Source organism: Notothenia rossii (assembly GCF_949606895.1).
Source record: "Notothenia rossii genome assembly, chromosome: 5".
NCBI lineage: Eukaryota > Metazoa > Chordata > Actinopteri > Perciformes > Nototheniidae > Notothenia > Notothenia rossii.
The window spans coordinates 71,657,877-71,685,242 of NC_136903.1; the positions used below are offsets into that span (position 1 = coordinate 71,657,877).

General features: G+C 39.8%; 4 protein-coding genes across 12 annotated transcripts in view; 1 reads left to right on the plus strand and 3 right to left on the minus strand.

Moving 5' to 3' along the window:
• Positions 1-681: 681 nt before the first annotated feature.
• LOC307040034 (uncharacterized protein) lies at positions 682-3,278 on the minus strand. Its single transcript, XM_079682538.1, has 2 exons — positions 2,429-3,278; positions 682-2,300 (listed from the first exon to the last, which is right to left on the minus strand). The coding sequence occupies exons 1-2, from the start codon at positions 2,729-2,731 to the stop codon at positions 780-782; spliced, it is 1,824 nt and encodes a 607-aa protein (XP_079538664.1). The 5' UTR covers positions 2,732-3,278; the 3' UTR covers positions 682-779.
• On the plus strand, positions 3,276-5,565 carry LOC307040037 (thiol S-methyltransferase TMT1A-like). Its single transcript, XM_079682543.1, has 2 exons — positions 3,276-3,921; positions 4,716-5,565. Exons 1-2 carry the CDS (start codon positions 3,424-3,426, stop codon positions 4,950-4,952), a joined length of 735 nt encoding a protein of 244 aa, XP_079538669.1. The 5' UTR covers positions 3,276-3,423; the 3' UTR covers positions 4,953-5,565.
• atf1 (activating transcription factor 1) lies at positions 5,129-13,427 on the minus strand. 3 transcript variants are annotated; one of them, XM_079682539.1, is made up of 8 exons: positions 13,209-13,427; positions 12,332-12,423; positions 11,340-11,465; positions 11,117-11,214; positions 10,902-11,026; positions 10,278-10,457; positions 7,630-7,795; positions 5,129-5,965 (listed from the first exon to the last, which is right to left on the minus strand). In XM_079682539.1, exons 2-8 carry the CDS (start codon positions 12,416-12,418, stop codon positions 5,821-5,823), a joined length of 927 nt encoding a protein of 308 aa, XP_079538665.1. In that variant the 5' UTR covers positions 12,419-12,423; positions 13,209-13,427; the 3' UTR covers positions 5,129-5,820. The 3 variants fall into 3 exon arrangements, with proteins under 3 accessions (XP_079538665.1, XP_079538667.1, XP_079538666.1); XM_079682541.1 differs by having other exon boundaries at positions 7,642-7,795; positions 13,209-13,420; XM_079682540.1 differs by lacking the exon at positions 13,209-13,427 and adding an exon at positions 12,857-13,161.
• An 827-nt stretch (positions 13,428-14,254) lies between these two features.
• Positions 14,255-27,366, minus strand: part of dip2bb (disco-interacting protein 2 homolog Bb) — a 42,570-nt gene continuing 29,458 nt past the window's right edge. For 2 of the 7 annotated variants that reach the window (XM_079683016.1, XM_079683015.1), the window contains 19 exons: positions 27,163-27,290; positions 26,867-26,981; positions 26,203-26,404; positions 25,222-25,334; positions 24,917-24,940; positions 24,396-24,476; positions 23,813-23,936; positions 23,594-23,715; positions 23,240-23,351; positions 22,115-22,224; positions 20,536-20,666; positions 20,279-20,447; positions 20,018-20,188; positions 19,637-19,698; positions 19,346-19,403; positions 18,984-19,058; positions 18,715-18,889; positions 18,122-18,245; positions 14,255-17,363 (listed from right to left, as the gene is read on the minus strand). In XM_079683016.1, the coding sequence (XP_079539142.1) occupies positions 17,111-17,363; positions 18,122-18,245; positions 18,715-18,889; positions 18,984-19,058; positions 19,346-19,403; positions 19,637-19,698; positions 20,018-20,188; positions 20,279-20,447; positions 20,536-20,666; positions 22,115-22,224; positions 23,240-23,351; positions 23,594-23,715; positions 23,813-23,936; positions 24,396-24,476; positions 24,917-24,940; positions 25,222-25,334; positions 26,203-26,404; positions 26,867-26,981; positions 27,163-27,290 (2,349 nt within the window). In that variant the 3' untranslated portion in view covers positions 14,255-17,110. Of the gene's footprint in view, positions 17,364-18,121; positions 18,246-18,714; positions 18,890-18,983; positions 19,059-19,345; positions 19,404-19,636; positions 19,699-20,017; positions 20,448-20,535; positions 20,667-22,114; positions 22,225-23,239; positions 23,352-23,593; positions 23,716-23,812; positions 23,937-24,395; positions 24,477-24,916; positions 24,941-25,221; positions 25,335-26,202; positions 26,405-26,866; positions 26,982-27,162; positions 27,291-27,366 lie in introns of all 7 variants that reach the window. The other 5 variants (XM_079683012.1, XM_079683013.1, XM_079683018.1 and 2 more) reach the window with 3 other exon arrangements.

Genomic DNA, 27,366 nt, shown 5'->3' on the forward strand with positions numbered 1-27,366 from the left:
GATGCCACCATCGGACAATGTGTGTTTTGATGTTTGTGTGCGGCTGGATTCATTGGTGCCATTTATGACGTTACATTACATGTTACTTGTTAGATGCTTTTATCCAAAGCGACTTACATACATTCAGTACTGTGGACAATCCCCACAGGAGCAATTTTGGGTGAAGTGTCTTGCCCAGGGACACAACGACATGCTGATTGCAGTGGGACTCGAACTTGCTACCCCGATTCGAAGTCCAGCCCTCTATCCACTGAGCCACAGCCGCCTTTGACATGACAGGTGTGTCACTAAAACAATTATTTTTGCTGTTAAGCTGATTGTGTTGTCTTAAAGACTTTCTGCTGCATGATTGGTGTTTTACTTATTAGACGAGTAGGGGAGACCAGGGATAGTTGCAACACTTTTGGGGCTTTTCCCCAATAAGTAAAAAACCATTTACAATTGGATAGCCATTTTGCTATATTATGCATTATCAATATGTCAGCTACTGAAACAATGTCTTTAAGATGTTTTTATGGAATAAGTACAGGTTGGAAAATGTATTTTAAAAAAAAAACTCAACTGTTACAACCGTCCTTGTGTACAGGGACAGTTGTAACCCATGCAGGCACAGTTGTAACATCTTAATAACGGTTACCCTTTTTCACACTATATGACAAAAAAATAGGGAAAGCTGTCAAATTCTAAGGCAACAAGATTTTAATGGGATTTCACACATCCTCCAACAAACAATGAAAAATGAACAGAACTTGAACAGAACTTAAAACAGAACACCAGAATTAATCAGATTCACAGTTGTGGCAGGTGTAAAAGGCACTTCCATCTGTGCAGTCCTTGTGTGCCCAGGCTTTACAGGAGCAACACTGCAGCCACATCTCCTTGGACCTGGAGTAGCTCTCCAGGCACACAATGCAGTATTGGGCCTCATCTTCATCAGATGAGGCCTGCATCTTCTGCTTCTTGTTGGGTATGGTTTTTTGGCCGAAATTGATTTTTGTCTTCGCTTTAGACTTCTTTGCGTTAGATCTTTTTTTCTCAGCCTCGAGTTGATCTTTCATCGGAGTGTCTGTGAGGACAGCGGTTTCTCTTCTTTTTCTCCCCTTTGTGGTCTGCTTCCTTGGTCCAGCTTTTGGATGTGGACGGATGGACAAGGGTGAGAAAGGCGTTGCAGAGGATGATGTCCCAGGCTCCACACATGGCCTGACAGGGGATGAGGCTGCGAGTAGAGGAGAGGAGGCTGTGAGTGGAGGAGAGGAGGCTGCGAGTGGAGGAGAGGAGGCTGCGAGTGTAAGAGAGGAGGCTGCGAGTGGAGGAGAGGATGCCACAGTTGGTGTTGGAGCTGCACTGGTAGAAGGTTCTGGTGGTGGGCGGTCTGTGACTTGGGATGGAGCAAAGTCGATATCATTGAAAATGTCTCTATTAAAAGGCCAAATTCCAGTGCACGCGAACCCTGCCTGGATATTTGATGGCGTTGCAGCCAGAGGAAGGGCACTTTTCACAATGCCCGGCAGATCGTAAATGGTCATTGTGGTTCCTGGATGAGTCTTCATCCAATTGTCACAGCGGCTGTTGATGTGCCTCTTCAGTGGCCCATATACAGTGCGATCTAAGGGCTGTAGTTTGTGAGAACAGTGGGGAGGAAAAGAGAGGAGGATGATCCCATGGCTCCTGCAAAAATTAATCCCCTCCACAGAAAGGTGGGAGGAGTGATTGTCCAGAATCAGCAGCACCTTTGACTCCTGTGAGCTCTTGGTATGGCTCTGGAAGTGCTTGAGGAAGACCAAAAAGTCTTCCTCTTGCATCCACCCAGACCCATTTGCTCTGCCAATACAGCCAGGAGGGCCATTGCTGGTGAAGAAGAGATGAAACTTCTTCCGGGGGAATATCATCATTGGGGGGATGGAATTCCCCAATGCATTTACAGCACATGCAAGTGTGACGAGAGTGCCCCGCTCTGCAGATGTCACACTGCCGACTTGTTTCGTCCCTTTTCTGGCAACAATCTTCCCAGGGTTTTGGACAGTTGTGACTCCGGTTTCGTCCATATTCCAAATTTCCTGTGTGACAAACTCATGCTTCGTCAGGACTGCAGACAGGTTGTCAAAAAACTTTTTCACATTTGTTCGGTTGAAGCTTGTAGCCCGTGAGAGACTGGTAGCCTGAGGTCTGCGTATGGAGAGGGTAGGGTGCCGCTTCAAAAACGATGTGAGCCAGTCAGCTCCGGCCATCTCTTTCTCTGCCCAGGTTTGAGGGAAGTTGCAGTTGTAGTTCTTTGCCAATTCATAGGCAAACTTCCGCACCTAAAATGAATATACATTGGAAAATATTTCACTTGTCTGTTCACTATAGGCCTCAATATATTTGATCACTTACTTTTCTTTTGTTCAGTAGCCTATAGATAGCCTATTCTACCTTAATTATGACCTACCTCCTTTGAGCTGAGACCATAATATAGATCAGCTGCCTCCATCAGGTAGTCTCTCAATAGCATCTCCTGCTCTGTTGAGAACACCTTCTTTGGAGTCCAGTAGCCTACTCTTGGGGGTGTGTGTGATCCCTGACTCTCCAACCTCAGCCTCTTCTTATGGAACCGGTACAGGGTGACATGGCATATATCCAGGGACTTTGCCACTTCCCTGAATGATTTGCCATCCTGAACTTCACCTGAGGCCACCTGCAGCAGAGCAAGTGGCACTCCCCTGTCGGTCTTCCTCTGTCTGATACTTGGCATACTGTAAACACACACACACACACTTTATGCCTACTGTACAGTATTTAATTCTGTTTATTTTTACAGGGACAATGCACACCAATCAATGCTTGAATGAACAATTGATCATTCAAGCAAATGAGCCATCATTGTAAATGTGCCATGTTACAACCGTCCCGTTACAACCGTCCCAGAACCACCAGTCTTGCTTCACCCCCTGTGAACCTGCCTGATTGCTGGCTTGACCCATATTTAGCTAGCTATATTTGTAGCTTACAAAACAGTTATTCTAATAATACTAGTTTGGATTCCTAGACATTTTGAACTCAAGACAGTATCCAAAAAATACCTCATATCATTTTAGTTAATATTTGACCTCAGAAACACACTTTTGCTGATAACTTACGTGAGATATTCAAACGTGGCTCCTTTTTATTTCGGCGATCTTACCATCTAACTGCGCATGTGCAGAGTGAGTGTCATCACTCTAGCTTGTTTATGATTGGAGATATTGAGGGTGTTACAACCAACCCGTGTTTCAACTGTACCGGGTCTCCCCTACTATATGATGGACAGGAAAGTCCAAAATCTGGAATTGCGCCATCCTGTGGTTAAATGCAGGACATACATGATCTCACAGGTATTAGTGTAATCCTGATCTTGTAAATCGCCTGTCGCCTGGCCCCCAGCAAGCCTTTTTCCAACTGAATAAAATGAGGTCTTGTCTCATTAAATCATGCCGATGTATTTGTTTAATTTTGACTTTGCCTTTACATCTAATGGAGATCACAGGGCTGTGCGGCATGTACAAACGCTTGTTTCCGTTGCTCGCCTACAATATAACATTTTCATACAACGACAAAATGCACAAAACGAAAAGGGATCTTTTTCGGAACTTGGGCACATTTGCAAACACCGATGGTACTCTTCGTTTGCTGGAGATCGGTTGCGGCAGCGGGGCAAACTTCAGGTTTTACCCGTACGGCTGCACGGTGATCTGCACCGACCCCAACCCGCACTTCGAGAAGTACCTGCGGATGAGCATGGAGGCGAACAAGCATTTGACATATGAAACGTTTATGGTCGTCTCTGGGGAGGACATGGAGAAGGTGGAGGACGGGTCGGTGGACGTGGTGGTCTGCACCCTGGTCCTCTGCTCGGTCAGAAACGTGCAGGAAGTGCTACAGGAGGTGCGACGCATCCTCAAACCTGTGAGTGTGCTGCATGATATATTTTCCTAGTGACTTCACGCACATTTAAAGTGGTAGGCCTACATGGCTTGGTTATTAACCTTTTATGGAGTCATGGGGAACCGGCCATTGTGCAGTGTTTATACTGTGTACTGCCTCCAAGTTTCTATTGATTGATACATTTAATTTCGAACAAGTAAAATAAATAATTACAAAACAAATGTTGTAGTGCATAGTCATGTAAGAGAAATAAAAATAAAAAAACATTTAGATAAGAGCAATTTTTTTTTAATTAGCTTTCATCCCTTACACCAAAGCAAAAGAAGCAAGTGTGTGACTTGTCGGGAAACCCCCTCAAGGGGGATCTTGGCTCTATGAAACCTAATGTACTTATATGATTCTGTATTCTTCAAGTTTGTATCTTCCTGGTTGAATGCACTTATTGTAAGTCGCTTTGGATAAAAGCATCAGCTAAATGCAATGTAATGTAATGATCTTGAAATCCACAAGCCAGTGGCAAGTGGACACAACTTTTATTTTCCAACACTGATGTGGGGTCACTTGTCAATCCTTGCAGATAGCTATTTTTGACGGTTATCATTTATTTGCATTATACCTTTAAATGAACACATTTGCTTTGTATTTTCAACATTGGCAGGCTGCTTTGAAAGAGTATCATATTTAAAAATAAATCACATCTTTTTTTTGTTTTTTGTTTAACCTTTGAGATACAATCTCAGCCAGTTGCAAAATGAAAGTCACTGTTATTGCAAAGTTGCAGAACCCGTTTTGATTAATGGGGCTCTTTCTTGCAGGGAGGAGCCTTCTACTTTCTGGAGCATGTTGAGTCAGATCCTTCCTCCTGGACATTTTTCTTCCAGCATGTGTTTGAGCCCCTGTGGTACTATCTTGGAGATGGATGCATGATAACTAAAAAAACATGGAGAGACATAGAGGCAGCTGGTTTTTCTGAACTTCACTTAAAACACATCGAGGCTCCAAATGTTTCACGGATGATAAGACCACATATCATGGGATACTCCATTAAATGATTGCAGGAAGGAATGGATTTATGTGCATCATATACACAAGCTTGAGGTTTATGTTTTTTTAATTTCAGCATATTCTTCATTTACATTTTTACAAATTCAGTCTGCCGTTATTACGAAGATGTTTAAATCGAACCATTTTAATTTTCACAGTACAAAAACACACTAGTCAAACTGCATTTATTGAGTGAAAATAGATTTATTTACTCAGAATCAGCAACATTTCATACACAGTTTGTTCTCCTTCCTTACCTCTCCCAAGATGAACATAATAAATATTACCTGGACACTGTGCTTTTTTCCCTGATTGTCTAAGTAACTGCCAGAAACAACCAAACAAACCTCAGTCATTATTTTTGTTACCCTTTATATTCCATTGCACAAAAATAAGGAATGACCATTGTAACATCTCCTTACAGGGAAATGAGGGGAATTGCTGTTTCACAATATAAACAGTAAATTATGTCTGTGTGGTAAATATACAGTCAACATTCTGCAGATGCTGTTCGATTATTTTAAAAATAAAAAAAACTCCAACAGCAACATTTTTAAAAACATAAGAAGAAGAGGAGCAGGATACAAACTGAGACTCAAAGTTAAAGCTCACAATTTCAAACCTCCCATATTAAAAATGTACACAACTATAAATGTTATAGCATTAGCAAATTTTTATATAAAAAAACAGCAGGGGGAAAAATGTTTTTGAGTATATTTTACTGCCATCACAAGTCACTTTTATATCAAACAGAGTAAAAAAACTGGAGGATGTCAGCCTGAATCGAAGTGTTCCCAGAAACCCAGTTCATGTCCACATGTCTGAGCTGTGCTGCTCCCACATTATGTCCCAATCCTCAACCTCTACTCAGACAGGTTATCCTGTTTTAACACAATAAAGGTCCTTTAATGTTTTTAGTTCTTCAATCAGGGTCTTGTTTTGGTTTTCAAGAACAGCAACGCGGTTTTCGAGGCATTTAACATATTCCTTTTTCTTCCGCCGACATTCACGGGCTGCCTCTCTGAAAGAGGGACAGAAATGTGCAATTAGTCTAACTGAAAAAATGATGCAATTACTGCACCTACAGTAGGGATGCATTTAACTTATTTTAAAAGTATAGTTTATTAACCCCTCAGGGTTTAGAGAGCATATTTCTCTCTGGTAAAGTACATCAGAAAAGTTGTATTACAAATTGCGATTCCTGTAAACTGAAAAAACCTCCACAACATCTATTGCTCAACAGTCAGTGTAATGTGCTTGTTCCTCTTTTTCTCAGGGTTTAAGGAATTTGGCTTTGTATTAACGGCTGATAATGTAAAAGGTACCTTTTCCATTATAGGTCAAATTATTTATCATCCTGATTTATATGGTGCGGACCTATCCTAGAGCAGGGGTTCCCAAAGTGGGGGTCGCGAGATGATTACAAAATAAAAATGAAAAAAATATATATTTAAAAAAAATATATATTTTTATATTTTTTATTCTTAATAATAACGTTTGCATAGACATTTTCAGGGCGGACTAGCCATCTGTATAATTTCCCCGCAACGAGGCTCCCCCTTTGACAATCCACTAGCGCAGTGTTTCTCAAACTTTTTCATACCAAGTACACTTAACCAATAAAAAACACTCATGTACCACCTAACTCCACAAATATCCAAAAACAATAGGCCTGCTTACCCATTCCAACAGTAACAAATTACAGCCTAATAATGACAGCTTAACATTCTCTATATCGCCTCGTTCACACATTAAATCAAAAATACAAATACAACTACAGATTATATAAGCATTTAGTTCAAATGCGATTTAAAATCCTCTCAGGTTTTACACCTCTTATTATGAAATGTAGACTACATTTATTATGTAGTATTATTTTAAACACGAGTTTATGTCCGAGCCAACAGACTCACAGATTGTTGGCTACTGAGAGATATGCAAAATATACCGCATGCAGTACGACACAAACCTCCGCTGTGGATTTTCAAAACAAAATACAATAAAACTATGGTCGCAGGCCCAAGTTTAACTCTCTGAGGCCTGCATGGTCTGTCTACAAAACTAAATAAAAAAAACGTTTATGCAGCCCCAACAACAGCCTCTGATCATCAACAGACTTCATGCAATGCTTCATCAGCTGCATATATTAGATAATAATCTCTATCTCACTCCTAACACATCTAAATCTACTTTCAGAATGGATAAATGTTCATAAAATACATCCATTGTTTGTTCTATATGCTTCTTGAAATCCTAAAAAACACATCGTTTTTCTAGAAGAGATTACAAATCGCCTGAAATGGTACAAACAAGTGGCAACATGCTTGACGGAGGTGTTGCGCTGGGCTATATCATGCAATCGAAAGTGAAACTTAAGCTCGCTCCATTGCGGAGATATCCTCCCCCCCCCCCCCCCCGTCGACAGGGGGTCGCCAGTCTCTGGCAATGTTATTTTGGGGGTCGCGGGTTGAAAAGTTTGGGAACCCCTGTCCTAGAGTACATCACAACATAGAGTGTTGTCACTATAGCAACATTAAATTATGAATATTAATGCTTTACACTAGACATTTACAACAAAAAAGTTGCCTGTGATATCCATACAATTCCAGTAATGGAGGAAGTTTAGCATCAGAAATCGCAATTTTCTGGGTATGTTAATATTTGGAATTTATCAAATTAGCTAACCTGTTAGCTAACCTGTTTTTAGCCAGCCTGATTTCCCTCTTCATCGTTGGATCGTCACTCTTGCCCTGAGAATGGCCCATAGGAGATGTCATGACGACGGTCTGGGGCACGGAGCCGGAGGAGGGTGCTGTGCGAATCTGGTATGTTTGCATTTCTCCTCCTGCACCTGGAAACATGACAGTCAAAGGATGACAGCAGGGGTCATTAAAAGCTCAGCAACAAACGATACATAATCAGGGTATATGCAGGAATCCTGAAGTCAAATGTAATACCTTTTAAGACCCTTTCCATACATTTTAAGACCTCATCGCCACTTGGAGTTTTAACCGGTTACATTGGCGACACACTTTACCTCACATTTACTATATACAGCAGGGGTGCCCAATACATAGATCGCGATCGACCGGTCGAACGCAAAGGCAGTGTGGGTAGATCGCATGGCATTTAAAAAAAAGATTTTTTTTTTTTTTTTTTAAGTTATCCTATCATCCATCTATGGCATTTGCCATAATGCCGTTATTATTCATTATAATTATTGTACAAAATGGTATAAGAATGCAAACATTAAGATCTGTTCTGTTTAAATTGATTATAGTCTATTATCAATTCAGGTTAAGAAACTAGTGTTGCTTGCATCCTATTTAAAAAAAGGCATTTCTTTTTATACTCTAATAAAATGCAACACAAAATGGGTTTGATTCTATTAATTTTGTCTTTTTTATTGCACTTTGGCAGCAGATTCCTGTGTAGCTTCAGATCTGAGTGGTCTTATTAGTAAGCCTAATTTATACTTTTGTAGCAACACTATTTTTTATATAACGGCAAAGAAAGGGTTCAGAGGCTTTTCTTTTTTTCCTGTGTCATGTGTGGCAGCACTGCTGCAAGTTCCTCTTCAGAGAGGGCCTTCAGTACAGGTGGCAATATTGTCACCTGCCTGCGCTCATCTCTGAAACCAGACCATGTAAACAGGCTGGTGTTTCTTGCAAAACATCTTTAAGAGATGACATGAGCAGCATACCAGCAGCCTACCAGCATTTGCCATGGTGGCCAAAACATTTTTATTTGGTCTTAAATTGTAGTTCAACATTTATTTCCTGTTACTTCTGGACCATGACGGTTGGCCAGCCTTCAACGTTTAACTGAGTGGAATATGTTGAATATGTTTTACCAAAATGTTGTCTAGGTTGTGACAGTGCACTGCAACATATTATTATTATTATTATTATTATTATTATTATTATTATTATTATTATTATTTTGGTCTAATTTATTTTTATTTATCATATTAATATATGTTTAGTATGGTTTTGGAAGTGCGCTCCAACATATTTGTTGATCTTGTTTAATGGTAAAATATTATTTGTTTTAAAGTTCAATAAATGGTCAATGAATAATCGTCAAAATAATCGTGATATCAATTATTGACCCAAATAATCATGATTATGATTTTTGCCATAATCGCACAGCCCTAGCACCCCGGATATACAGTATTGATTGTCCTTCCTCCTTATTTTCCAACCATTTGGACGCAGACTTGCATTTCCCCATAACGATGTTGCTTAACAACCGAAGTAAACGGACCGTCGCGCGCTATCAAGCAGTGAGCGTGCGATGTCCTGTTCAGATGACGTCAAATCCAACGGGATGGCATAAATAAACTACACAGAATCACACTACACACCTACGCAATGATTACATTCAGGCAGACTGTAGAATACAACCTTTTTGGACAATGTATATACTTATTGGAAACAAGCTACAAAATGTAATACCTTGGAAAATGCTGTTTAATACTTTTTAATAGCCTTCATTTTCGCTAAATTGATTTATCAACTTTTAATACTTTTTAAGACCCCGCGGACACCCTGATAACATGAGATCTTGGGAAGTTTAGACATTAATTTGTTAACCATAAACAATCATACATTAAGAACCTATGAGAATATATGATTTAACAGAAAAACACAAATATTGTGATACTAGATGAACTATCACCTTGGGTTATGGATATTGATTATATGTAATGCATACATTGTGTTTTAAAGACTGCATTAAAAATGTAAAGTGATGTCATTTTCTAAACTTACCACAATGTTCTCTTCTATAATTTGCCGTAAACCACCTAGTCATTATATCCACATTACTCATGATGATTTATCAAAAGAATTATTGGGGAAATATTTTGGGAAAAGCACCCAATAGTCAGCCATTTTAGCCTTGAATTTACTTTACCTAGTAGATTTTCAAACCTGCGTGCCTGAAAAGCCATTTACTAGTTTACCTAAAGACATCCTTCTAAAGAAGCTTATTACGCTGGAATCAAAGCATCCTGCTGGAAGTAAGGCACCTTGAGGTAGCGCCTTTAGCAATTTAGTCTTTTCTATTGCAGCCAGTGACGGCTAGTCCAATGAAAGTGGGTTACAAACGTTTATTGTTGTGTTATTGATTTATCTTTCACTGTTCAGAACCAAAAAACTAATAACAATGACAGCAGTGCGAACGATAGATGGACCATCACTCTTTTTTCACAGTTTAAAGAAATGTAACCTCCACTACTTGGACAGTCTTCTTGGACTTTTGCGCTAACTACATAGCTATTTGCCAAACAGCTAGATACCGTTAAAACATTTTTTTTCATGTTTTCTCACCTTGTACAACAACCTGGTTGCTAGGCAGCAGGATCTGCTGGCCGTCCGATGTCTGGGCATACTGAAGGATGGTCGCGCCTTGTTGTTGGCCAGCGTTGGCCATGGTGACAGTTTGCAGCCCCTGAAGGCCTTCAGACCCCGAACCGGCCAGCTGGATTGTGCCATTAGCGGCTATGGTAACTAGAATAATTAAAAATACTGCATCAGAACTGGGTGAAGCACAAGTTAAAGACACCTTTAAACTAGCTAGGTTAAAATGTCTCGGTACTGCAGAATAGTTTTATTTGATTTTTTTTTTTTATTAATTAGATTTATTTTCGAATGTGTAAAACAATAATAACATTTGTTAACATGAGAATTATTATACAATACAAAGTTAACCAGTGTCAAATTGATATACAAAAAGATGACTGATTCTAAAATTGTGTATAAACAAATAATCTACTTAATTACACATCCGAAAACACATAGTTGATTGACGAGTATTTTTTATAAATATTTCTCTGGTCTTCAGAAAAAAATATTTAAAAAATATATGAAATTAGAGGCCATTTAATCCCACTTTGGGAAACACTATAATAAGTTTTTTTATTGCAAGTGATATTAAAAAGGAGAAATACATACTGTACTGGCCGGAGGTGGTCTGGTAAATTTGGCCGGCCGGTAATGTAACTCCTGCGGAGACCTGGATGTTATCCTTTCCCTCACTGTGTGTCACTTCCTCCGATGATAGTTCATTTAGGATTTTTCTACAAGGCAAGAGAATGAGGCTCACTTGAGTTAGTTTTCATCTTACAACAGTTTTGTGTGAAAGTCTGTGCTTTGTGTTTTTATTTTACCTGTATGACGGCCGTCTTGCCAGTATTTCTCGGGTCTTATGGGCTGTAGCTCCACTGTCTGAGGAGTCCTGTGAATCATCACTATCTGAATCCAGCGCCTTAAAAGAGGGAGGTGGATTAACAACTTGTTTAAGAGTAATATGGCATATTGACAGTGTGTAAAAAGAAACTAAGGAAATTAATTCAAGATATATTTTCAAACAATAAAACCAGGTGGTCTCACCTGTGCATTCTGAATCTGAGGGGACTGAATGACTGACGATTGTGCAGACTGGATCACTCCTTGAACCTGAAACTGACCCCCTGGCAGCTGTACAACGGACACAGAACCACCACCGGCAAGGGACATCTACAAAAGCCCAAAGTCAATTCAACCACAGCAACAACATATCCATAAAAGCAAAAAAGTGATCTCAGAAGATAACTGAGACTCACATTTTACATGTAACCTCTTGTGGCATCAAGGCATTAAGATGTTTTGGTTTTATTTGCCTAGAATTGAATTATCTACCACTGACAATGAACACAAATCTAATTTTGCTTTTGTCTCTCAATGTAGCCCCGGTTACTCTGGATGATCGGCAGAGCTCCCTTTGAATGGTTCCCTCCTGACCTACTTTCTATTTAGGAAATAGTCTCCAAGATTGATATCCCAACAAACCAAAACATTGCATTACTAATAAATGCCACAAGTAATACAGGAACGTGTGTAATTTGGGCAAACTTATCCTTAAAAACACATGTTAAGAAACTGTCTCATTATTTATTGAATCCAAGTAATAATTTAATGGGTCTTTTCAATAAGCCTAAGTAAGCCTAATTATGTGTTAAATTCACCATACAGTATTCAAGCACACTTTGAAGCAATTAAAGTAAAAAACACTGTCTTATCTGATGCTATGAACTCAGACAGGAACTGACTTCTCTAACTTTGCTGATAAAGCTGACAAGATAACAGCTATGTTGAAGCTGCTTAGTGCATTATCATTGTTATTTTGGATGCATTTTACACATTCATTTGTATAACAGGCACAGCAAGAGTTAAACAAAAAACATGTTGAATAAACATTTAGCTATTGTACAAAGCCAATATTAAAACTTCAAAGTAGGCTTTATGAATTGGATTTATAAACAGAGTAGTGTTATTGGCATTGCAAGACATACAAGCAGTATTATACGATTTGTAATGTTATTATAAGCGGATGTATTAGTTACCTGTTGGGCTAACTGTGAGAACTGAGAGGCTGTGATGGTGGTAGTCTGTAACTCAGTGCCATTGCTGCCCTGCTGTACTTCCTCCATAGCAACTGAGAACAAATAAATCAATATTACCGTTTTACAATGGCGCTAATATATCAACAACCTGCCTGCCTGTATCATGCTGTACTCCACTGTGGCCTGTGCGATATTTGTTAATTTTATAAACACTTCCCTTAAATTTGAAAGAGCTATCAAAGGAACATATCTTACTTCAGCTTACATTTATTTCTAAAGTCAAACAGGTGAGTTTAAGCCAGACAAAACATCCACTTCCTCTTTGGTTCAAACGTGTTAGCCAATGCAACTAGCATTAACATGGAGTAACGAAACATAGCTAGGCCCGACAGTCTATTAACTTTCTACCCTTAATAATGTATTACATTTTTTAAACACATTTTTAACCGGGCGACTTCTATTCAAACACATGTCCACAACTTGGGTGTAAAGTTATGATTTGTATCATACTTCTAGAATGCTCACCAACATTGCTGTTGCTAGTTAACGGTTGCTAACGTTCAGTTAAACGGACGTTAACCAGTTTAAACCACTAAAAACAACCGTTTTAAATCTGCGAGCGGGTACAGTTGTGTTGCTCTGGTGCACAGGATGGATGAGCTTTTGTCTCAATGAGCAAATATATGTAACTCTGTCACTGGCACGCAAGTTACCGCGTCAATAGACGTCAGCGATACGAGGAGCCATTAAGCTAACTACACCTTCCCTTTTCGTAAAGCGGCGAGGAGTTGACGAAGCAGCAGCAGCCGCCATTACAGCCATAGCGGAGCACACAGACAGAGGAGCACAAAGCTGCTCTCAGCCGGCCAACATTTACCTTTTCAACGCCCGCGTTACTGCAAGTGTTCACAGCGTGGACTTCGTGCAATTCGTGTTTAAACTTTGACACGGGAGATACCTTCAAAAGTCACTTAGCAGCAAGGGCTAACGGCTAAAAATACAAAGATGTCAGCTAAAAAAATAGCTGACCGCTTTTTTCCAAAAGGAAATGGGCGGTGCTGTTTGGCAAAGACGCATTACGTAATAGTTTCTTTAGGCGTTGTGATTGGTGAGAAGAGTTTGAACCACTGATAAGATACAGAAGAACATTGCAAAACCTGCAACATGTAACACAATCAGACTGCTTTGCTTTTGTTATTTTAAATTAATGCATATACTATGCATTATGAGTATTTAAATAATTGTAATATGAGCAATAAAGTGAATTCAACAATAAATCTGTTTCTACACATTGTAGGACTATGTCGCCAAATCATTACATGTGTGTCCTGTTATTTAATGAGCTTTCTACCGTTTACTTACAATATTTTATGTTATTGTTCGGCATATTTTGTCAAATTATACTTTACTTATTTTTCCGTATATATCTATATTTCATGTAAATATTTCTCTATATTTTAATGTTTAAATTGTTTTTCTTTAATTGTTTTTTATAATGGTTTTATTTTGTGTTAGTTTTTCTTACAATGTATATTTTTTTAACTGTGTTTATGTATGCACCATATACACCAAGGCAAATTCCTCATATGTGTAAATCTACTTGGCAATAAACCTGTTTCTGATTTATTTGTATTATGCCTGTTGTTGCTATACCCCATATGCTGCTGTGAGACTGCAAATGTCCCCAATATGTGAATTATTAAAATGTGTAAATATATAATGCATGGAATGTGGGCCTTCTTCTTTCCCAGTAAATGTTGGCCTTTTCAGCAGACCATACACAGGGTTTTTGTGTATGATTTGTGTTTTTATGAAACATGCTCTCTGTCTATGTCAAATTCTCAGACAAAGACAAAGAACAAGTCCATCAATTTCAATCACTGTTACACCATTCATCAACCCATGAATATCAGGACACCCAAATTGATTAAATGCTTCTGTTTATTCCGTATTACTTTCACATAAAGTATAAAACAAAGTACAACAAACCAAAATAGAAAATAAGTGAGAAAAATGGGAAGGGGTGTACCACCTTAAATTCTCAACTATGTGAGTTTAAAACACCTCCCCAACATTAAAGATGTATCAGTGGATCACACCCTCATGGAGCAGTTTAGATTGACCAAATAATTAATATACAACATACCAAGAGTGCATACATAAAATATTGATAGAACAACTCAAGAGAGATTAATACAGTACACTACTGGTTACATTTCACCAGTCCTCTGTTCTTAGTCTATTACAAAATGTTTAAGCATCATGTTTATTTCACTGGACTGTGCAAGCTTTGAAATTAAATTGCACTGTCATTGAGATTGCATAGTGTGTTAGAACTCTGACAGAGAAAAAGAGCAGGAACCAATGGAAGCCCTCGTAGACTTCCCAGTGAAGCAGGGAGATGGTGGATGGACTCTGGTCGTTGGTAACCCCTCTTTTGCTCTTTACGTTAATTACAAGTGCATTTGTTTGGACAAACCTCTACATTTTATGGGTATTATTATTCACAGATTGCACCAAGGGACCACCTGGTCCATCCCTGTGTTAGGAGTTTTGTTCCCTGAATATGCAATTTCATACATGTACATCTCCTCCCACTTGTGTCCCTAAGGATGCGATGTGCCTTAAGCTGATTTATTTGAGTGCCTGGCTGAGTCATGCAAACATTATGTTGCAAATGAAGGATGCAATGTCAAAAATAAGATTAAGTGCTATTAGTCTTTTCTCTAGGTGGACTTAAACTGGGAAAAAGCATTATATTTCTAAAATTAGTAACACATTAAATATAACATGAAATGGGTATAGTTAGTCCACACAGTAGACACCTACTGTAAGTACCACCAGTGCAAAGTGCAGTAATTCAATGGATTATATTCCTGTTTACCTTTATATGATTAAACAACGTTCTAATATCGTGTTTGGCATGATTGAATGTTATAGTGAGATAGTTGCAAAAGTCCAAAAATAACAAAAAACTATTTACATGTTGACATTTAGTGTTCATCACTGAGATACAGATTAATCCAGTACAAAGAACCTATACATAATGGCAAAGAAGTACAAGGAAAGCACAAGCTTACAGGAAACAAAATACATCTTGCAAATATATCTTGCTGCATTTCTTCTTTCTTTTGTATACAATTACTTTCCAATCAAGGATTTTGTAAGTGTAGGCTCAGCTTTGCAACTGCATTTTCAAGTGCTTTTAATCCAGTGACTGAACACAGAAAATAATCCAGATACACGGTGACTTTTCTCCATTGAATAGACTTAAAGTTCCAACAACAATCCTGTTGGAATTTAAAGTCATTCTTTACAAAGTTGCACGAAGACAAGAGAAGAGGAAAAGGAAAGGACCACGCTCTCAATCATTTCCTCTATTATGCAATACAAAACTGAAAGGGGGGGGGGGGCTTTTTAGTGATACTAAGTACAATAGTAATGGATATTAGATGAACAGTTGTGGGCATATGTATTACTTTTTTTACAACATAACCTGGTAGTCTTAAAATAATGATGATATTGTTCTTTAGCCACGTCTTTTTCTTGTTCATTGAATGCCTGCCAGGAAAGATCCCTGGCATTAACAGTGATAGCCCTCCCACTAAACTCTCAAAGCTCCTCAAGCATTCATCCTCAGAATATATGCTCCTAAACCATTCATTTTAATGCCTCATTGTTATAATAAAATAGACAATTTGTGAGAAAGTGCAATGTTGTATCTATCCTGGCTATCATTGCTTTAAAGTTAATCATCTCCACCCTCAATTGTACTAACTATTATTCCATTTCAAAAGTACTGTCAGAGCTGTTAAATCTTATTTACAATCCTCTCTCTGCTACAATTATCATCTCTCGGCTGGGTAAAATATCCATATACCATCAACTGAGAGAGACAAGTCAAGCATGTATACATTTACACAATTAAAAATATCTATGCAGTAACGTACAGTATCAAAATACAACAGGCCTTTATAGGTACAGTACAGAATATGGCCTCTTTTCTCTTTTACTTTGTTTACTTTGGATATCTGTCAGGATTTTCATTACTATTTAAATCCAAAGGAGACTAAAAAGCCACCTATAACAGATGTATTAAAAATTAAGATAGGAATGTATGGCTGAAGTTTTATAAGGCAGGAAATATATTAGGGCTTGAACGTTGTGAAAATGTATTTGGCTTCATTATCATGGGACGTTTTTCTAAAATTATGCACATAGTCTTAGACTTGCTTCTCATTTGATGGTGTTTTATCTGCCCTCTTTTATTCATTCATGCTAGTGAGAAATGACAAGGGCTCAGGTCATGCGTTTCTGTGCGTTAGTTTGAAAGCTGCATGTAAAAAATATTTCAAGTTGTGGATCAAAGTTGAATAGCTCTTGGAATCTGTGTAGACACAGAAGGGAAAGTGTTTCTGGTAGGTACGGCATAAGACGACAGACTTTCACGAAAACATTAAAATATAATTAATTTTAAGAGTGGTCCTGTTTTTGTCCTTTCCCTAAAAAAGTGCAACAGGGGCTTTTTTTCTCCCTTTGCCATATATATACACATGTTGCTTCTGTCCCATTTTCAAAATTCTATCTATGAAACACAGTGAGGAACTCCAAAACATGGCAGGTCCAATCACAGACATGCAGTGGCCAAGAAACGCTGGTGTCACACAGGGCTGGGTGGCAGTACATGTGGTTCATGCTCCTCCTTTTCAGCCTCTGCCAAAGCTTTAGTTGGACCGGGCTGATGGTGCAGACCACACAGACCCAGACCACCGCGACCCCTTACATGTTGTACGCAACATAGATGGGATCCAGCTGGTCAGCGAGGAAGGAGTCACGAAGGTGCATGCGTTGCTTCTCTCCCCTAGAGTTGATGGGTATAACCCCTGGGTCCACAATAACCACCACCCCCGTGATGAGGTGGTGCTCCTCCAGGACCACGTTGGTTATCAGAGGCACCAAGTCCAGCGCATCCTGCTCTGAACCACAAAGCTCTGACACCACCACCAGCAGGTTGGTCCATGTAAACACAGCACTGTGAGGAAAGAAAAACAAAAAGAAACGTTAAAAGAAAAATGCTACCTTTTAGGAAATAAGCTTATTTCCTTTATTAATTGAAGAAGACAAATTAAAACAAATCACAGTAAGCTGCCATTGATTGTATAAATTCTGAACCCATTTGTTTGTGGACTATGGTTTTTACGCCTGTAGTTTGGCATTAGTTAGTCACCAACGTCTTGTTTTTTTTTTAAATAACCACAATGCAACTTATAACTTCCATGAACTGAAAAAAAACTGAAATGGTTAAAGTCTGAAGACTAAAACACATAAATCCAGAAAACACCCTGGTAGATGCTTTATTGTCTATTTACTCTAAATGGGACTCACAAAATGAATGTCATGCAGTATTTAAGACTGAAAACAAGTGATTGAGTTCATACACTCATGTGGAGAATGTTCACTGAGGTTATGAATCAAGTGAGAAGCAGGGTCATTTTTTTATAGACTTCTATACAATCACTTATATTTGCAACAGGAGGAGTTGCCCCTGCTGGTGATTACAAAAAATTAGGTTTGAGGCACCTAGGCATTGGCTTCACCTTTTACACCCTGATGTTGTTGAATCAGAGCCCTTGGCATTTTAGTGGCGGGTACAAATGTTCAATATGTAGTTGCCTTAGAACAATAGTAAAGTGTGTGTGTGTGTGTGTGTGTGTGTGTGTGTGTGTGTGTGTGTGTGTGTGTGTGTGTGTTTGTGTTTCAGTTAGTTATGTTTATCATGACCATTCTCACCTCTCAGCTATACTGCGGTGAGCCCGGGACACTGAAGTTTCAATGTCAATTGGATGATAGCGCAGCCCTCTTAGCTCCAAGGTCTCATCGAGTGAGCCAACCACGAAGAGAGCGTCATGACGATCTGATCACAGAAATATGTGTATGTAGAAAAACAAGAAGAAAGTCTGTAAGCAGCTAAAAGTTAGCTTGCTGTTTAAAAGTGCTCATAATTTGCAATATATCTACCGTAATTTTCGGACTATAAACCGCGCCTTTTTCCCTATTTTTCGACGCTGCGGCTTATATAACGGTGCGGCTAATCTATGGATTTTTACAGCTAACGGCCACCACCTTTAACTCTATGGGCTCTATGGCCGGTCCGCGGACCCCCACCTTTAAGCGGCGGGTTCCAGCAGGAAAAGCTGGAGGCCGGAAAAGAGTGAGACAGGTAGCGCGCAAAAGTAAAAGTGGAACCGAGAGTGGTATGCCGCTGCTGCGGCTTATATTCAGGTGCGCCTTATAGTAAGAAAATTACGGTAATTAAAAACGAATTTAATGTTTCCTTAATTTTTGGCTTTAAATCCTTCATTTCATCGTCAGGGTCTACTTACCCCCGCTGGCCTCCAACAGCTCAGTCCTTTTCACAAAGCCCAGGTACCCCGTTCTGGCCCATAAGGTCTGGGGGTCTCCAAAGCTGAGCTTGGTGTTGAAGTGGTTGGCCTGGAGACTTTCCTCTCCATAGATGGTGTAGTAGCCGCTGGCATTGTGAGGGCTGTTCACCCAGACCTGAGAGACAGAAACACACACTGTTGCAGAACGAAGAAGGCTTACTCACACTTATTACAATATATTGGGATGTTGTACAGTATATACTTCTCACCTCTCCTAGATGAGAATCACCAAGTGGACCTTTGGTCTCTGGATTTACGATGATCACCCGAACACCTGGCAGTATCTGTAAATGAAAAAATTATTTGTATTATGTCAACAACCTAAATTCATTGACTGAATCAGAGCTAAACCATTTTTACATTTTAATTAATCACCGACTATTATACAATCGACCAAAGTATTTCAGTAATTTATTTTAATTACTTGATTCCCTGAGTCCAGCATCTTAAATATGAATATTGTCTGGTGTCAATAGTATTAAACAAGTAACACATCAACAGAATACTAAATTAATCACTAGTTGCAGCCATAAATATAATATGTGCCTTGTGTTCACATGTAGCATCTCACCTTGCCAGACTCCATTAGTGGAAGACTCTGAGGCGCTCCTCTCTCCACGAGCCTCACTCTGTAAAAGACATGTACATAAGCAGACATACACAATCAGTCTACAATCCACACTTGATCTCTGCAACATCAGAAAGACCAAAACCCCCACAACAGCATTCAGTAAGGCCTAAGATAATACTTATTTAAAATAAACAATACATTAAGAAATCTCTTTTCAGGACACTAAAATACGTCACAACCCTTTTTTCAACCCTTTCATCCTGGTTTAATTTATTGATGTGTCTTCCTCACCTGTCATGACGAAGGGACTTCAAGTCCACATAAACTGTACAGGGGTCTGGACCAGTTGTTCCCTGTATCACAAAAAGAGCAGGTATATTCAGAATAGTTACATACACTTAGTTTTGGACCTTTGATTAGTCTTAGATTGTAAGACTAGTCTAACTAAACATGGCTAATGCATAAATAATAAGATACAATTTGAGGAAGGTTAGCCACATCCCCCCCAGTTAGCTTTTTTGCAATGGGAACAATCTGTGTCAGGTAGCCAGCTATTTCGACAGTTTAGCTATTACTTTTAACAATTTCAACTGTTAATTCATTTATTTTTATTTTAATGAATCAAAAAATGTCATCTGTTACTACATTAATTTTAGCAGTTGGTTGGTGTACCTGCAGGCAGATGGCCAGATTAACCCTGGAACCAAAAGCAGTGCTAACAGCTCTGGGCGACAGCCCGATGTCCTTAAACAGTTTGGAGAAGGAGTGTGAGAGGGTGAGTCGAGGGCGTTCCTCTGCTATCACCACACAGCTCCGCACACACGACAGGCTGACACCACGGGCCTGAAACAAACCGACAAAAAAATGATAAAATCTTACAAAAATATGACATGTCAGTCCTTCATTAGTCTCTTTATATGTAGCCCTCCTCACCTTGAGTAACTCAGTCTGAGTGCCCAGTCCTTTAGTGCAGAGCTCCATGACGGAGTAGGAACAGAAGGTGTCTCTGACGCGATACTGACTGAGCGTGCTCAGCCACAGAGAGCAGCAGCTCTCCAACTCGAAGGGAGGAATCAGGATGGATTGGTGACCTGAGTAAACACTATAAGAAAGAACATTTGATTAATAAAGGAGGAACAACATAACTGAGTAAACTAACATATCATTGATGTATTGTAAGTTTGCTCCACCTTGCGAGGCACCACAAGACAAAGCCTAGGCCACAGTAAGGATCCAGGCAGATGGCTATTTGGCGAGAGGAGTACAGTTCACACTGCAGCTTTACAGAGCGACAAATTGCACTGACCGCTGCATGAGAGATCTGCAACAAACAAAAAGACATATATTAGGAACTCAAAGGAACATTTCACACTGAAGCATATTTAAGCAATAGCTCACGACAGGCCGTGGTATATGCTCATTATATCACAGCTAAGGGCGTGGTTAGGCCCGACGCGAAGTGGAGGGTCGACAACCCCCTTAGCTGTGATATAATGAGCATATATCACGGCCTGAAGTGAGCTATTGATTTTATAAAACGGTTACCAAGTGTGGCAATATGAAAGAAAAATACACACTCTAATTTAAATAGTTTTTATTAGTAAATAATGATGTTCAAAATAAAATAGTCCCTCCGTTGCCTTCTGCACAAAACATAGTGCAAGGTGGTTGCTATGCAACAACACTAACAGCAAGCGAACATATTAGACAGAGAGCGTTGATCCATTATTTGGCTGTTTATTTACATTAATGTGTATGTTGCTGTTTATTGTGCAGCCACTGAAAAACTGTCCGGCTGTTGCTTGGCGTGGCGAGAATATTGCTCCACTTTCTCCGGTCCCCGAGATTGGGCTTCCAGTAGCTCTGGAGAGAGCTTTCGCACCTGTGGCCACTAACGGTCATAATGTCTCTGCTTTGTTTCAAGACCCGCATCAGAAAGCTTTTGAATGGTGGTACTTTTCCAGTTGGTCTACCTGCTCTTCACGTAGCTCTGCATGTCGTAGTTTAGGTGCTTTTTTTTCTGGAGATAGGCACTGCTCAATCCACTCCTACATACTATAGTAAGACCCCCCCGGAGGTCGAAGTTAATCTTAAATGTTTCCATTTTATGCTTTGTAAGTTTGTTTCTTAACGGAAGAAATTTAAATATATTTATAAAACTGACAAGTCAAATCAAGCAATCTGATTGGTCGATAGCGTTTTTGCGGACCTCTTTGATTACAGATTTGAAAACGTCGTTGCTTGCTTTAAAAGTAGCACAATTCATTATGTTAAACCTAAAAGTATCTAGATATCCATGCCCTAATGCCAAAGGAACTGCACACTGAATATGTTTTGCCGTTTGATGTCTATGTCTGGACCGCTGCGTCAAAAAGGAGGGCTTCTGCCCCGTTACTTCTCCGCTGCTTTCTTGTTCCAGTATGAAAAGCAAACTGCGCAGTTTGCTTTTCAGCCCAACGGTATACTGTTTTTCTTGGACGCGGAGGGATACTGACTTGTTGTGAAAAGTAACTTACAATTCTACCCGTAGTATACGCTCAGTATATCACGGCTAAGAACCAATCAGATTGCTTGATTTGACTTGTCCGTTTTATAACCAGGAATTAATGACATCAGCGCAACTCCTTCTAATTGGAAGCACAAGAATCAAAAACAAGGTGGCTGAAAACATTCAGGCTTGTCACTTAATAAACGATGCAGAATTATGTTCATTTTACATATCTACACAAACTTGGGATCAAACTTTTTTTTTTGTAACATCTGTCTCACCTTGACCCCTGTGAGCATGCCTGTAGTGGACACGCTGAAGTCCAGATAAGCTATCATCTCGGCTGTGGGCGGCTTATAGATTTGTGGAGGCCGGCGGCGAGGAAGGTCATCTGCAAACAAGAACAGTTCATATCATATTATCATAATTATACATGGTAATAACGAGAGAACAAGGTTAACCATAACTACATGCGTCTTATTCCGTCAACTCTTGGTCTCAGAGACTAGAAGTCATTTGATATTACAAATACTTGGCAAAACTAGTAGAAGAGAAAATACCTTTTACACAGAAGATGTTTCAAACTCATTTTGATTTTAACTTTATGTAACTCCCTCAGTCATGTTGCTTCACACTGTCATGAAGCACGTTCACACCAAGTAATTTTCCCACAAAGGTTCCTAAGAACTCTTTAGTTCTCATGAACTAAGTACAGATCGCGTTCACACCGGAAATTAGTTCCTGGGGGTGGATTAGGCAAATGAAGCCGCTGACGTCACTTCGTCTTCTTATGCTTTGGGTTTACTGGCAGGCCGCAAACAACTTCACGGCATATACTGCCGCTGTAGGTACCATATCTGCTCGGGGTACCCACACCGCCCAAAATCCCAGGCCGGAAGTCCCCGGAGTTGGGGACTGGCTTCAGTAGAAGCTGCTGGGACTCCCAGCAGCTTCTACTGAAGCCTTCCGAGTAAACGGCCAGAACGCCGACACCTCCTCATCTCCACCGCTCCCATGTTTTATTTTGTGTTGTCATAAGTTAGTCTCTCTGCGTTTCTGCGCTGGGCTAATGCTAATGCTAATAATGCAATGCGAGGATAATAAAATGGCGGCTTCACAAAAGTTTTTGGGAGTTTGACGGGGCGTGGTTTGCATTCCGCCCAGCCAATCAGACACAGGAACCTTTTTCTCACACGAAAGTCCCTGCTCTCTAGCAGGGACTGAAAAGGGGGTAAAAAAGGTTCTCTACTATAACTAATTTAGTTCCTGGGAATTTTTGGTGTGAACGCAACTAAATCGTAGTTCTCAGGAACCTTGGTGGGAAAAGTACTTGTACACCTGTACTTTTCCTGTGATGACAAGCCAAAATGTCTGCTGGAAACAAGGCTTATCTTTCGGTAACTTACCTGTGTCAATGATTGTTGGCCACGTCTTGATGTTTACTGAGGCAGCAGCCTCTTTGGAGCGCAGAATCCTCATGAGACTTTGACTGGTAAGGATACATGCCGCTTTGCTGACCTGGTAGGAAGAAAAAAAGGTTGCTTGTGTTGGCGACAAAAAAGAAAATGAAAAAGCAAACGCATGCAGACACCTTGATCTATCTTCTTATAGCCTAACGATACTGGGTTTTGGAGCCAAATACACCATTGATTTTTGAGAAGTTTTTATTAATAATAATAATATCTACAGACAGGCCACAACTAAAAAGACCCTGATAATAGGATAACATGAACCCTAACCCTAACAGCAAACACACTCACATCAATAATCATGCGGACAGTAGGCAACGTGGCTCCCAGGTTCTGAGGGTGTGGAGGTCGGACGTTCACGGGAACACATCCAGCGTAGAGACAGCCGTAGAAGGCAGCTATCAAATCAATGCCTGAGAGAAAGATGGTAGGAAGGTGGTGTCAAAAACAAGAAGGGAAAACTCGCAATGATTAATATAATTGAGAGTAAAATGTAGAGGCAGGACTCACCAGGAGGATAAAGCAGCACCACGTTCTCTCCTGTGTTGATGCTTCCTTTCTCAGTTAGCGCTGCGGCTATCTTCTCGGCCCGCTTGTGAAGCTGGAGGCAGGTCGCAGTGCTCACAGGAACACCCTGAAGGACAGGAGTAATGTACAGAGGGAGACATGCAAGAAGACACATTATTCATGTTGAGCTTCACAGTCCAAGTATATTGTATTTATTCTTGTAGTATTTTTGGCTTTTTATTTTAAATATCCAGAATATTTTATATCGTTTTGTTTATATTGTTTATATTTGATATAATAATTGTCATTTTATTTTTAGTTGTTAATGCTCTTTTCTGCTTTTTTTTTGTATTTTAAGTATTGTATTTTAATGTCTGAACACACTTCTGCTTCTGTGACAAAATAATTTCCCAAATTGGGATCAATAAAGTAGATGGATAGAATCTGAGGGATGAAACCGTCTTTAAAGGTCACACATGCAGAGCACACAGCGCACACAGTGAAATGTGTTCTCTGCATTTAATCCATCCTAGTAGTAGTATCTATCTATCTATGTTATTAGCATATGAACGGATGAGTTTGATACCTTGTTATTGAGAAGAACAAACAGGACATGGTCTGCGTCTGTCTGTGCCCTCCACTGCAGAGCCTCTGTCAAATACTGATGCTGAAAAAACAAAATAATAATAGTTAGATGTATGTACAGTTGATCTGAGGGTGTGCTTAAAAAGTATTTGCACATTTTTACAAACACAACCATGGAAGGCTTACATAGGGTGGAGTTCAGTGCTTAACTTAATACACCTCAACAAAATACGATGGAAACTTAATAATTCATGCAAAGCTTTCTGGCATAAATCATCTCTAACCAACGAGCAAACAATTTTACACCATATATTTTAAGCTATAAAAGAACAAACCATTTCTTACATGAAAAACTAGGGAAAGCTACAGAAGGTAAATATCTTGTAACACAAAAAAAATGAACATGCTTTTTGGCTTATGTCACATTTTAACACAAGCACACAAAATAAAACCACGATACAATTTGATTAGAGCATGACAAGAGGTGGGGGGAAGATGCCAGAAGTGGTCCATCATTCTTACCATCACAGTAGGCCACATACAGAGCTACATCCAGAGAGAGAAGAGAGCAGAAAAAGAGAAAGGTCCAAGATTGTTCTTACATCTATAATTCTGAGCTGTTGCTGAGCCTGGACCATTGTTAGCAGTGGCAAGTCTTTAAACCAAACTGTTAACATAGTGTTGAATTGGTACTGATCATGTGTTCTTGTTGATTCTAAAGGACTAGCATGTGGCTTTTTTGCAAATAGAAATGGGATGAAAAGGTTATCAGATACAGAGTTAGTGTGCGGTTATATTGGGAGTTACAGTGTTCAAGGTCTTTTTACCTTGCGGACAAGATCCTGGTCGTCAATCATGCCGAGGTCCCTGCCTGCAGCCTGGGCGATCCTCTTCCCTGCGACGAGGTTTCCCACCATCACAGACGCAGGACCTACACCAACTACCAAGACAAACAGAGTGTGAGACAAACAGAAAGACACAGGAGGACAGCAGAAACAGAGTAAAAGATGCAGAGAGACAAAGAGAGAGAGAGCCAAGCAATTTACTGCTTGTGTAAACAAATATTCTAAATAAAGCTCACACTTAAACTCATATTGGTTTTTTGGTGGGCCTTTCTTTTTAAGAGGCGAAAAATAAATTCTGTGTCCACAGTAGAGTACATTGCTTTGCTCCTGTCTGTTGTGTATTACGTAGTAGAATAGAATAGAATCATTTATTGTCAATATACAAGTACAACAAGAAGAGTAAAGCTACTCCTTTTAAGGTGCCATCAAAACATTCAGAAAAGGCAACATACAACAAAGACACGCAGCATTCATGCATACATAATAAAATACAAATAATAACTAAATAAAGTGCAGAAAATAATTCAATTAGTATAGCATAATACATATATTATGTACACTGACCATGGACAATTACCTCATACAATCCCACATCAAAACATCCAATTCATACCTGTCACCTCAATGGTAACCCTTCCAGGACCTAGAATAGATTTATTTTTACGTGACTGGAAAATAAACATTGTAAACTTAATTAAGATATTGTGTAAAACACAGTCGTTGGATAGTGGCTATTTTCAAGTTTACACATTGCGTGACATCTCTTGAACTTCAGCCAGGGGCCAGCGCAGCGGAAACATTGCTATCCTAAATTCAGAAACTGTTTTGTGTGCGTTATGTAACACTGCCGACTGGGCTTTTATTTGACAAAAAGCTTTATAACCCGGACTGACTCTCTCACGCGGGACATGGAAAGATGTCTCTAATCTTATGAGAAACTATCTACAGATAAGTGTCGCCTACCGGGCTGCTTCTGGCGGGGCTTGGGCAGGTTGGTGACACATGTGTGGGGACACAATAGGATGTTGCAGGGGTGCAGGTTGCCATCCAAGAAGTACTGCTTGGTGTCAGAGATGTGGATGCCACCCAGGGGTGTTTTGGGTAAGGTGTTGGCAGGGACCAGAGCCAGACAGTAGAGGCCCACCTGGTGGATGCTGTCGATAGCCTGCACAGGAAACAACAGGGAGAAGGAAGGTGACTCAATAATTTGGCTGACAGAAAGGTGATCCTGTCTACACAGAACCACGAGTTGATCAGTAGTTATCACAATAATAATACCAAGACTGTCACTAACAACAAGTGATTTTCTTATATTAAACATAATATGTTTATTTTATTTCCTGTTACTTGTACAGAAGCTACTTCAGAACCATCAAAACAAAAGAAGAAAACGAAAAGTCCCGACCAACGAAGAATCACAATGAAAGACCAAACAATACTTAAATAAGTGATGCTTGTGGGGATGCAACTAGTCATCAGTATGCACCTACCATAGAAAATATATAATACTTTAGGACATGTTATTAACTTAAATTCTGATCATCTAAAATAAGAGTCTCTAAGACTTCCAAAGATCTCCAGGAACCGGGAATAAAAACATTTGAAAGCAAATGAGGAGGAGATGTACCTGTAGCACTCGGCTCATCCATTGGAAGCTGTCCTCTTCGCTGGCGTCCGGCCTCTGCTCTGCCACAATCACCACCCTCTCATCATAAAACACTGTGACTGAAAACACAGTGATCCTGGCACACAGAAAGATTGTTTTAAGAGTGGAAGTCAGACATCTTTCCACGACTTCACCATGACAGTTGTTCCCTGCTGTGCTTCTTTTGTACCTCCAGATGTCAGTAGTGGTACATTTGCATCCACTCAACATCTTTCTACACACACTTTGCATCAAGAAGAGCTCAGAGGTCCTCTTACCTCCCACGGTACACAGTCTTCACTGGCTCCACGGCCAGAGCGGTGGCCACCAGGTCGTCCGCGTTGTGTCTCCGCCCGCTCACCATCAGCAGACCCTCGATCTTCCCCACCACGAAGATCAGACTGCCCTGCAGAGGATACACAGTGGGGTCATTCACTGAACAAACACCGACCCCTTTAAAGACAGAGAGAGGACTGTTTCCA